We start from the raw sequence: 12,967 nt of genomic DNA on the forward strand, positions 1-12,967 counted from the left end.
CTCGGCCGACGAGGGCGGCCAAGTGACCTTGCAGCGGCGATGGGGCCGGAGCCCGAGACGGGGCCGGAGCGCGTGAGCTCTGCCGGCGGCGCCGGGTCTGGGCGGGCGCGGGCGGTGCCGCGGCGGTCTGGGGGTCGCTCAGGCCGGGAGCGGCGCCTGGCGGTCCCCGAGCTGCGGGGGTCCTTGGGGCCGCGGGAGTTGCCCGGCGGCGCGGTCCCGCTGTGGGCGCCTCGCCCCTTTGGCGCGGGGCCTGTCCCGGCGGGGCTTGTCCCGGGGGGCGCGCCGCGGGGCGCCGGCGGCTGCTCCTCGTCCGGCGCCGGGGGACGAAGCGAGGCAAACGCTCTGCACTTTGCGGGGAAGAAGGCCCCTGGTGCCTGCGGCGGTGCCGCCGCTCGTCGGGGTTACCCTGTTCGGGTACTACCCAACGGAACTTGCCGTGCAGTAACGTAATGCTTTTCATCACTAATAAAAATAAGCTCTGTAAAAAAACAACCAACCAATCAAAAAAACCCCAGGCCATCAAAAGCAGCCTAGTGTTGAAGTGGGTCCCAGAAGTACATCACGAGTCTCTGTAAGCTTTCTTTTGAAAAAACTCTTGGTTTTGGTTTTATTTACTTTTAAACTTACCCATTCTTCTTAGTATTTTTCTTACCACCTCGATCTGCTGGAGTTAGACAGAAAAATCGGCAGGTTGTTTCCTCGGTGGACTCTTCTTAAGGTTGTTTCATCGGCTGTTTTGTGTCCAGTGGATGGTGGTTCCTTCTGTATAGCTGATAGGGTGTTGCGGAGAGTCTCTCCCATGAAATCCTGGAGGTATGGTGTCAGCGTTGTGGGGGAGCACCTGTGCTCTAGTTGATGTTTGTTTAGTTAATACGCTCTTGTTCATTGGGTTGATTGGAAAGGATATCTTTACCTATGAGACTGATGGGTGGTTTTCTTATAGTTGAGAGAATTGAGACTTGCAAACAAAAGTAGGTGGTGTTTGGTAGAAAGATTAAACAGTAGAGTGGATTTTTGCACTTTTCTGAAAAATGCTACTTGGTTCTGTTTATGTTGTTTCACATTATAGCATGTTGTCATAGTCCACTGCAAATCTTCAGCTTATTTTCAGTGTTGTGAAAAGGAACATATGCAACGTTGTGGTTGCTATACTGGAAATACATCAAATGATTTGGGTTTTTCTTCCAAATGGAAAGTTCCTTGTGTATGAAAGATTTATCTGCTTCTTGAAGCAGGTGTGTTTTTGCATGAAACTGCTTTTCAGGTGATTACATTCTTTTCCTGCATTGTAAACTACTGTTTGACACTGCTAGATATGAAAGTATATAGTTGAATCCTTCTTATATAGGATTGCTTGTTTCTTTTAAAGGTCTAATTAAAAAAAGGTCGTCTTTTCCTAAATGTATTTGCCATTTTAATATAAGTCTGAAGAGCATAGTTGTATCTTTCTCATTTGTAAGTCTGCTGTTAATGTCCTGGAAGATCTGTAAATATCTGCGTGTGTTTTAATTCCTTCTGTTAGGTAGTTTGTGGATGGTTTGGTAGTACTTCTTTCTCTAAGTTCACTTTGGTAATGTGCTTATAACTTGAAAACAGCTTGTCTGGGTTGTGTGAGGAGGAGGCAGTTATTTGTTCTTAGTGTGATTCATTCCTGGTTAGTTTTCCAGAGAATTACAGTTTCAGTATGAGATGGTCTACTAAGCAATGAAAGATAAAGGGTTTTCCATCCCTTCTTTAAATACAAAATATGTATGTTGCCGCTTAAAATGTTGGTCTCTCTTATTTAGATGTAATCCTGGGAAAACAGTTTTTATACAGGGATGGAAAAAATGGACATTTGATCAGGATATGGATAACGAAATAACAGATTACAACTGAAAATACAGTATCTCAGTGGGGAGTTCTTACTGTGTGCTCTCTAGAGGTGACTGCCTAGAGGTGGCTGTGAAAAGTCGCTTAGTATCACGGGTTTGCGTGACTCCTGAAGAATTCTTCACGTGCAGATATAGGGACGTTTTCTGAGGTGCGGCCTATCTCACTTTGTTCAAGTAAGATGTGCAGTTGAAGGAATGAATATCATTATTGATGGAGCAAGGTTTCTTAAAATTCAGGATTTTCAAGTATTCTTGCTTTTGATTCTTTGCCTTTAAAAGAGTGATTTGCTCACCTATTGGTGATGGGAAAATTTTAAAGATTCTTCAAATGTTTTCTGGTTCTTTTTGTATTCTTTGTGGAAGGTACATTCATGTCTCGAAACCATACAAAAACTGTGCAGTGCAATTACTGACAAGTCATACAGGGGTAAGGTATTAGAAAATACACTCTTACTCTTGTGGTTGTTGTATGTTGCAGTGCCTTGTGGTGGTTGCAGGTTTGAACTTTCTATATATACAGTTCTTTGTGGACTGTTACTGCTGTTGTGTTGCCTGCATTGATTTTTGCCTCCATTTATTCTTTATTGCAGTCTAAAAGTTGGTTTTAATTGGTTGCCCACAGGATTGGCTTGGCTTCTGCTACTTGTTAAGAAAAAAACATCTGTCTTTGCAGGTAAGAGCCTTTGAATTGAAGACTTCTTTATATGCATATTGAGTATATCTTAAGAAATATTTGAAGCTTTTGGAACCTGTGAATTGGTATCAAAACACTTGGGTCAAGTAATCTATAGCTAGTCTCTTTACTTTGACTCCCACTGGTGATGGTGGTTCTGGCAATGTTGTTCTTGTAAACAGAATTTCCTGCCAAACTAATGTTTTGTTGTTTTATCAGCATGTGGTAGTCCGGAACACTCTCCCAGTTATTTTGCACTGTTGGAAAATGTAGCTACTTTGCTGCAGGCCACAGGTCTGCATGTTTCTAACTATTGGAGTTTAGAAGTGTACAGTAATTGGTTCTAATTAGGTTTTTCACCATTTAAAGGGGTCAGATAGTCATCTCTGAGCTAATTCAAACCTATCTTCATCTAACAGGTTGATTTTAGCCTTGGGAAAAAAAAAAAAAAAGCCAAACTGTAGTCTACAGTTCTAGCTTTTGTTAGGCAGTCTCAGCCTGGATACTTAAAATTCTTCCTACAATACCAAGGTTGTTCCAGTTCTTAGTCTTCGTCCAAGAATTGCCAGATATGTTGTGTGTGTATGTACCATGTGGGTATTGTACTTTAATACTTCCCAGGGACTATGCTGAATCTTCTAAACTTTTCATAATTTGAAATATGCATGCATCTTAAGAGGCTAGTCTGGTGTTTTTATCACTTTATGCATATGACCCAAATGGTGCCTATTTTACTGACTAGCCCATAAATGAAAGAACTAGTATTGTCATCCTGTACACCTTTTTCTAGTGTAACATCAGCGTTTTTAAAGGTGTTACTGTTAAGACATATAGGCATGCTGTTAAGTCTCATCAAATGAGTTGAATCAGGTTGATTGTTGGCAGCCCTTCTCTCTGGTTTTGATCTTGACTTGCTAACAGGGATAGCTTGGCCACAGTACAACTTTAGGATTTTGTGCTTCTGGTCTCCCCAAAAGCACACCAAACACACAAAATGACAAAGAAACCTACTTTTGCCTTAAAGTACCTTTTTGTACAGGGTCGAAAACAGGCAGCCTGAGAACACCTCTAACAGCCCAACAAAAAGCTTCCAATGCACACTTAACAGGTGTGTAGCCCATTCTGTGTCTGAAGTTAATGTTGCCTCTGTATGTATGTTGATCTTTACAAGTAAACAGTGAAATATTTGAACAAGCATTGCTTTTTCAATAGTTGGAAAATTTGAGTGGGTGGGTTATTGTCTCCGAAGTGCATTTTGGGAAAAATCGGACTTCTGAGTGTTTAGAAATGTGAAATTTGGCCCTTCTGTTCCTTGTGGTTTCTCTTTAAATCACAGAAGTGAAACTAATACTTTGTTACAACACTGAAAACCTGTAAAATTCAAAGCAGTTAATGTTCTGACAAAATATTTTTTGCCAAAAATATTTGATGGAGTGAAGTCCTTAAAATTCTTTTTATTCATACCATGCTACTGTTAGCTCTTGCTTAATAGCAAGCATTTGCTTAATACCATGCATGGAATTAACCATGCAGAAGTCATTGCAGCTAGTTTTTCTAGCAACTATATGCCTAAGAAGCTGTTTGGGGTTTTTTGTCAATAGTGATTTAGTGGACCTAAATAGAATACTTAGTGACAAAACTTCAAGATACCTCTTAGCATTTATAATGAAGTTTTGAATTTAGTGCAAGATTTAAATGCTTGCATTATCCCAGAAGTTATATAAATGTTCAGATGCTTGAACTCTTTAAGTTGTGACCTTAACTCTTAATTTGTCTTCTGGGCTAGGTTCGTGGAATCATTAGTAAATGCAGTTCTGATAAAGGTGCAGTTCTGATAAAGAACATATGATGTTCTAAACCAGCAGATCTGAGCAGAAAAACCTTCACAAGTTGTCTTTATTCAACTAATGGCCATATGAGGTTGTCATCCCTTTTGTATTAGTAGGGGAGTAACTAAAAGTAATCTCCCATTGACACAGAAACTTCAAATGTTTAACTCCTGATGTGTAAACATTTCTGAAACTCATTTCTTCGTGTAATAGGTAATAAAGAAAATTTAAACCTCGTAGCAAGATTTGCCGTTAGTATTATTTTAGTTTTCAAAGCATAGGTACAAAACCAGGGATGCTTTTATACTGCTTGCTTGCCTCAGGATCATCTGATTCAAAAGCAATCATGTATCATAATGTAGTAAACTTTGGTTTTACAATCCCCTCTAGTATGGCTTCCTTAAAGTAGGCAGAATTTTCATTTTAACTTTAGTTTCAGAGATGCTATCAGTGTTAGGCACATTTGAAATAAAACTATAGAATCATTGAAAAATACTGCTGTTTTAAAACAGTGCGAAAAGTCTTACATGCTTTCTTAGATCTCACTTTGACATGTGTTTTTTCACATGGGCCTGTTGCTGTTGGAAGATGATTGGGCAATGAACTTTACTCTCAAATTAAATGTAAGTGTCGCTATAAGAGATAAATGCAAGATGTTGCTTTTGTTGCCTTGCCATGGAGAAGGAAAAGTTGCTTTTAAAAAGCAACTCCCCTTTCTGTTGCTGTCATCCCTTGGTGGAGTAGGGGTTTTCTTAGCAGTGTGTACAGCTAGACTTTTTTTTTTCTTAGACCTTCTCATGTTCGTCTTGCAAGTTCCAGTCTTTCCTTCAAGATGGTGTAGTAAGGAATTGGACTTTCATTCACAGCAGCTAGAGCAGCAGAGCTGACTTGGTGCCAGTGGGCTTGTCTGCTGTTTCCTTGAGGGAGAAGGGTCTTCCACACTTTTCTGGTGTCAACTGGATGTGGGCCAATGGCCTCTAATACCCCAGTATGTTGCTTGAGTTTATTAGTGTATAGAAGGGGTTAGCTCTGGTTTATTGGGCAACAAACAAAATACTTGAAAGTACCCATTTGAGTAATCTGAAGTTCCATCATGCAAACGGAAGAATTCCTATCCCCCCCACCCCCTGTAGAAGAATTGTTACTCTTGTTTTCAGTAAGTACTGAATTCAGCCTTACCTGGCGTGGTTAAATTGTTGGATAGTGGCTTTACCTAGTAGTTAAGGATGTATTCAAGGCGTGTCTAGTCTAAAGCAGTTGGAAGACCTGGGCAGACAAATGCAGCTGACCTAAAGATTTGACTGTGTGCTGGGATACAATGCTTAGCTGAATGTGAGATGTTGGGAGATAGTTACCGATTGTAGTTGGTCATAGTTTTGGCATACAGCGAAAAGTCTTTGGTGGTGCACTGCCTCCTGGTGTTGCATTGTATCATCTGGTTCATTCTTGATTTCAAATGCCTAGTTAACACCATTTGTATGTGAGTAATGTCAGCCTTAGAAGTCTTCCATACAGATACCGAACTGGCTTGTACTTAGGAAGTCAAGAAGTTTCAGAGGTGAAATGGCTCAGGTGAAACAAGTTGCTACTCCTGTTTAGGATGAGAGGCTGGCCTCTGCACTGGTGAATTGTGCTGGTATTAATATGGTGCTTTGAGCCTTTACTGAAGGCTTGTAAAGAATAAGTGGGAATTGCCTAGTTTCCTGTTTATCTTGAACTTTTGATATGACTTCAGGCTCTTCTGTAGAATGTGTATAAGGTAACTGTCAAGATCTATCTGTTCAAAATCGATCTTAAGCTTCTGCTAACCTCAGCTGCAGAGGTGAAAGTAATTTACTTGTGCCTGAGACAAAAAATGTAATATTAGACAGAACATCTGCAACTATTAAAGAATTATACCTTGGTTTTGGAAGTTGTAAAAGCCAAGTTATCTTGGCTTATCCTATCTACCTAGGTTATGCATAGATGTTAATCTAGTTTAGGTGAGGTCTGTATAGTCACAAAATGTCTCGGGCTAGTTGTAACAGTTAGCTAGCTTCATGGTCACCTAGATCTCTTGCCTTTGCTAGGAGAAAAATAGAAGATCAGTATAATCTGGATGGTCCCTGTCAGGATGTTGTGTGAGTCTCACTGTTGCTAGTTGTCCATGATGGGTTTTTGTTTGTAACCCACTGTTATGTTTCCAGTCGTCTTCATCTGGCAGGAGATAAAATCCCTCCCCAAATGAAAGAGAACTTTTTATTTCCCATAGGTATGCACAATTTTTTGCAGTCACTTTGCCAGGTACAGTGGATACCATATCACTGTATGGTAAATTAATTTTGTTTGCTTGGCTAAAATACTCATTTTGGTTATGTTCCGTTAAATGTTCAATTACTGATATAATAGTTCTGATTTTTGCTGTTCCTTAGTTGTTTTTTTTACTGACACTTGTGGGTCTTAGTTAACAGTTATTCTGGAATTTCTAGTGCAAAATGTATACCAATTGTGTTAGTAAATGCTTAATACTTCAATCTGTGTGAAGGAGACAAACATGAATAAGGAGCTTGGAATATAAACATGCTTAATCTTTGCAAGATGCTGTTAGGTGTATGTAAACAAATATAGTAGATGGTGTCATAAACAGTAGTCTGACATAGCCGTTGCCTTTTCTCATCTGCAGGTGTGTGTTGTTTCAGCGCAGCATGGCTGTGGTCATCCGCTTGCAAGGTCTCCCGATTGTGGCGGGGACCATGGACATTCGCCACTTCTTCTCTGGATTGACCATTCCTGATGGGGGCGTGCATATTGTAGGGGGTGAACTGGGTGAGGCTTTCATCGTTTTTGCCACTGATGAAGATGCAAGGCTTGGTATGATGCGCACAGGTGGTACAATTAAAGGGTCGAAAGTAACACTATTGCTGAGCAGTAAAACTGAAATGCAGAACATGATAGAACTCAGTCGTAGGCGTTTTGAAACTGCCAATCTAGATATGCCACCAGCAAATGCTAGCAGGTCAGGACCACCACCTAGTTCTGGAATGAGTGGAAGGGTTAACTTACCTACTACTGTACCTAACTTTAATAATCCTTCTCCTAGTGTAGTAACTGCTTCTACTACTGTGCATGAAAGCAATAAAAACATATCCACATTTTCTACTGCCAGTATGGGGACTGCACCTCCAAATCTTGGGACTACCTTTGGTAGCCCAACGTTTAGCTCAACTATACCTAGCACAGCATCCCCAATGAACACAGTACCTCCTCCACCAATCCCTCCTATCCCAGCTATGCCATCTTTGCCACCTATGCCTTCTATTCCCCCGATACCTGTTCCACCTCCTGTACCCACACTGCCTCCTGTTCCTCCAGTTCCTCCAATACCCCCTGTGCCCCCCGTACCTCCAATGACACCTATGCCTCCCATATCAGGAATGCCTCCTATGAATCCTCCACCTGTAGCACCTTTACCCACTGGAATGAATGGGTCTGGAGCAGCAGTGAATATGAACAGCAGCTTGAATCCATTGTTTATTGGTCCCATGAATCCTGTAAATCCTATCCAGATGAATTCTCAAAGTAGTGTCAAGCCTATTCCAATCAATCCAGACGATTTGTATGTCAGCGTTCATGGAATGCCCTTTTCTGCAACAGAATCTGATGTGAAAGACTTTTTCCTTGGGCTTCGTGTGGATGCAGTCCATATGCTGAAGGATCATGTAGGTCGAAATAATGGAAATGGACTAGTTAAGTTTTTTTCTCCTCAAGATACATTTGAAGCACTGAAGCGAAACAGAATGCTGATGATTCAGCGCTATGTTGAAGTTAGTCCTGCAACAGAGAGACAGTGGGTGGCTGCTGGAGGCCACATAACTTTCAAGCAAACCATGGGTCCCTCTGGGCAGTCACACCCTCCTCCTCCCCAGGCTCACCCTAGGTCCAAATCTCCTAGCGGACAGAAAAGGTCACGGTCAAGATCTCCCCACGAGCAGGGTTTCTGTGTTTATCTGAAGGGTCTTCCCTTTGAATCGGAGAACAAACATGTGATAGATTTTTTTAAAAAGCTGGATATAGTTGAAGATAGCATTTATATAGCTTATGGACCTAATGGGAAGGCAATTGGAGAGGGTTTTGTTGAGTTCAGGAATGAAGCTGATTATAAGGCAGCTTTGTGTCATCATAAGCAGTACATAGGAAATCGCTTTATTCAAGTTCATCCAATTACTAAAAAGGCAATGTTAGAAAAGATAGATGTGATTCGTAAAAGGTTGCAGAACTTCAACTATGACCAGAGAGAAATCCTTATGAATGCTGAGGGGGAACCAAGCTCGCCAAAATTGTGTGCACATATATCTAATATTCCATACAATATAACAAAAATGGAAATCCTTCAGTTTCTAGAGGGACTGGCAGTAGAAGAAAACTCTGTACAAATTCTTGTTGACAATAATGGGCAAGGTTTAGGACAAGCACTGGTTCAATTTAAAGCTGAAGATGATGCTCGTAAGGCAGAGCGTTTGCACCGTAAAAAACTGAATGGAAGAGATGTTGTTTTGCGTTTGATAACTGTAGAAGAAATGAGAGACATTGAGAGAAACCCACCATCTCAAGGGAAAAAGATACTGAAAATACCGATACAAGGAAACGCAACTGTGCCAGGAGCACAGGGTGCTGGTGGGGATGAGCATGCCTTCTTGGGGGGAAATTCCAAAGATGCCAACAATGGTCCTCCATTTAATTTCCCTGGTAACTTCAGTGGGTCTGGCACATTTGGTCCCCCTCTTCCACCGCCTGGAATAGGTGGCTTTCCTGATTCTAGACCAGGAATACCTACAGTTGCAACTAGTGGTTTACCTGGTGCAGGTATTGAGGTCCCAGGTTTTGCAGGTGGTCCTGGTAGTTTGAGTGGACCGGCAGGTTTTGCAGGGGGTCCTCAGACTTTTGGTAATGGTCCTGGCAATTTAAGTGGACCCCCCGCCTTCGGTGCTGGTCCTCCAGGAATTGCTGGTGGTCTTGGACACTTAAGTGGACCTCCAGGGTTTGGACCTGGACCAGGAAATATACATATTAGTGGACCCCCAGGTTTTGGAACAGGGTCTGGGAAGCCAGGACCAACTGTCATTAAAGTGCAAAATATGCCCTTTACTGTTTCAGTGGATGAAATTTTGGATTTCTTTTATGGTTACCAAGTGATCCCTGGTTCAGTGTGCTTAAAATACAATGAAAAAGGCATGCCCACTGGAGAAGCGATGGTTGCATTTGAGTCTCGTGATGAAGCTATGGCAGCTGTTGTTGATTTAAATGACAGGCCTATAGGCTCCAGAAAAGTAAAACTTGTTTTAGGGTAGCTGTCATTATGAAGTAGTTGTAGAATAGATATTCATAGTGCTGTGATAAATGCATCTGGATTGGTTTTTATAGTATTTCCAGGATAGAACCTGTGGATTGTTTAAATTGTAAAACAGATTGGTTTTGATAAGACAGAGCACTGGGGTAGCCATTACATAAGAAACACTGCAAGGATAGATGCGCAGTGGATTTTCCCGTACAAATTTGTGGAGAAGGTAGACAGATTCTTATTCATCACAGAAGTTTGGTAAACTATACTGGACACAGTGCTTATCAAGGAATCTAGATTGATTTTATGTAGTTTCGGATAAGGGAAATAGATGAAGTCAGTGAAGCTCTTCAGTGGGTGCTCTTGCAAGCCATTGTAAAATAGATAGCTATTTCTAGATTTGGTTAAAAGCTGGCTGAATTTGCTTTGTTTACAGGTCAAAGCTTTGTTTAAAGTCCTTATTTTACTCTGCAACTGAACGAATTCTCAGTGTACACAGATTAATTGTTTTGTGTATGTATCTTTATTTTTTTCCAAGAATCTCACTGTATGAACAGTTGAATTATGCCCATTGCTGATGTGTCTACCAAACTAATTCCTATAAATATGAGCAGAATCATTCTGTAAAATTCAAGCTGTTCTTTGTGGAATAACCTTTAGTTATTTATATATTGCAATTATAACTGTGCAGAATAAGACTTTTGCCACAAGTATAGCTAACCTCAAACATTATCATACGAGTTTTATAGTACACATAAAACATTTGCAGTAGAAGTAACAACTTGAAAATACTCATTACTGTTTAAGTAGCTTGATTTGTTAGGATTACATGAATCAGTTGGGATAGGATCTTTGACACTAGTTGGATATTGATGTTGTATTTCTCATGTGTCTCTTGAACTCCTTACATAGAGTCTCTGCTAAGAGAACCAAAGTGGTGATTATTAGTAGAAGATTGGAGTCCAGCTAAAGTTTTAAATTAGTTTATACATGAAAGAAACTTTTATCTTCAGCAACTCTGTTGTGAATTATTGCTATGGGTGAATTCAGAGATGAAACTTATTTTTCTCCAAAACTTGAAAATACTGAGTTTACTATATATTTTTGCAATAAAGTTGTGCTGTTGTATTCAAAGTTTGTAAAGAGTTGCCATTTTCTTTGCTGTGCAGTAAAACCTTCCATGGAAAACCAGAGAATTGGAAAGGAAGTAATTATACAAGTGAAAAGTAGATTTTTTTTTTTTTTTTTTTTTTTTTTTTTGGCTCATCCTTGCTTGGCTTATGATAAATTTTAAGACTTGGTCATTGCCTGAAAAGTCCTGCTATTCCCTGCAAATCATTGTACTTAAACATAGTAAACTTTAAACCATTTTGTTTTTTTGGACAAAGAAAAACAGTGCCTTTTGGTGTTGCATATCATGGAACACTGAAGTGTATGGTCAGGCAAAACTGAGAGGTGCAAGTGGCAACAGTTTTATTCATGTGGTGTGTAGGAGAGATTTGAAAACCTGTGCAGCGCTGCATCCTGAGAGGATTTCACAGTACAGGAATATGTGGAAGGATTGTATAAAGGTGTACTTCAATAAAGAGGCGGTCGCATTACACAGATGCTTCTGTAATTCATGAGCATAATTTTGTTTTGACAGATTACTAGGTGGTCCCAACTTTGGAAAAGTCATGTGATTTGTATATACTGTTTAAAATTAAGCCTCCTGTTAATAAAACTGTCTGTCTCTGAAGCTTCATGTTATGCGTTTCAACAGTCTTTGGGAGTAATGTTTCAACAGCAGATCTTTGTGTTTTTTTTTTTTCTTTGAAAGTCTGAAAGTACTCTTGCTGATGTCAGAAAGATGTGTGATTAGGAGTCAAGCCTTTCAGTTTATTTTTTAAATTTTGCTCTTTGTTTTTTAAACAACTTTTATTAAAGTTTCATACTATATTGGAGTTATTTGGGTGCTTGTTTCTTCATGTTTCATATTAGAATAAAATTACTGAAAAGGAAAACTTGGCTTCATTGTTCACAGAATTGATTTAAGATATTAGTTTGTTGACGTTTAGAAACTGGTAATAACTGTTTTTTTCAAGTTCAAATAAATCACAACAATGCCTTGTTGTGAAATGTAATTAAACTACAGGTGTCTGGAATTAGATACACAGTTTTGTGTTACTGTCTTTTGATTTCATGTCTCAATCCTCTTGGTAATGGATACAGGGTTATTAGTGTTTGTGTTAGGCATGGCATATGCTGTGAAACATGCTTGTGTGCCTGTTCCTTTGGACTTTTTTTAAAAAGTGCAGGTTTGTTTTGGAAATGTTTCATTTTCTGATTCTTGATTTTTCTGTATGGTCTAAAGAATGTTTAAATGCTTACCTAAAAAAAGTGCAAACCAATACAAAAAAACATCGGTGTTGGGAACATTGACATGGATGGAGTGCTTAAGTAGAGGATCTGGAGTGGGGAAGGGGCACTTCATCTTGACAAGAAGTAGATGCTCCATACCTTTTAGCATAAATTAGTAGTAAATTAGTTGGTAAATATTCCCTCTTCCTTGAGAGTAGGCTCTTGGAAAAGATAGGACGTTGTAGCATGTGTAGAATTTCTGTATGTACTATAAATGATACAGCTGCTGTCCCAAATAGTTACTCTTGATCCTTTAAAGCATAAAGAGAAAAGTTCATTATTGAGTGGAACCTGCAAATATAAGTAGTTTTCTGTGATGACTTGCTTTCATGTTAGAAGCAGCGTTAAATTGCATCTTGTGCTGAATTGAGGGATGCACTTACATGAACAGACTACATAGCTAGATTTGATAAGATTGCTTCCTTTGCACATGTTTATATTTGTGAACAGCCTTAAAAATAAGAGGTAGGACATCTGAGGGCCCGTCTCCAGTCTGGAAGGTATATAACTGCTCTTGCATATACATTTCAAGGCTGGCTGCTAACAAGAGGTAGCAACAGAAGGAATCAGCTAATAGACGCTTGCTCAAATTCGCAGTTGTTTTGGCCTTGATGCTTTGAGTGTCAGGAACTGACATCCTGCTTAACCTCACTGGAACAATATAGTCAGTGACACTGATGTCCCAATTTCTTCAAGTAATGGAAAGAAGGTACTTGTATTTTTATAACTGGCTAAGTTGGTGTTTTCAGCAGTTCCTTAAGTGTTAGTGTCCAAGTCCTACTTTTAAAAAAAAAAAGTTACATTCATGTTGTGTAAATATGCATATTTTTGTTGTTGCATTCATAAGAGAAAGTACGAATATAATTATTCAATG

General features: G+C 39.7%; 1 protein-coding gene across 1 annotated transcript; it reads left to right on the forward strand.

The window, feature by feature from the left end:
* Nucleotides 1-7,060: 7,060 nt before the first annotated feature.
* RBM12 (RNA binding motif protein 12) lies at nucleotides 7,061-9,703 on the forward strand (the record flags this gene model as incomplete). Its single annotated transcript, XM_082007267.1, has 1 exon — nucleotides 7,061-9,703. One exon carries the CDS (start codon nucleotides 7,061-7,063, stop codon nucleotides 9,701-9,703), a length of 2,643 nt encoding a protein of 880 aa, XP_081863393.1.
* Between the last annotated feature and the right edge of the window lie 3,264 nt (nucleotides 9,704-12,967).

This window comes from Phaethon aethereus (genome assembly GCF_964289735.1).
Source record: "Phaethon aethereus genome assembly, chromosome: 16".
Taxonomy (NCBI): Eukaryota; Metazoa; Chordata; class Aves; order Phaethontiformes; family Phaethontidae; genus Phaethon; species Phaethon aethereus.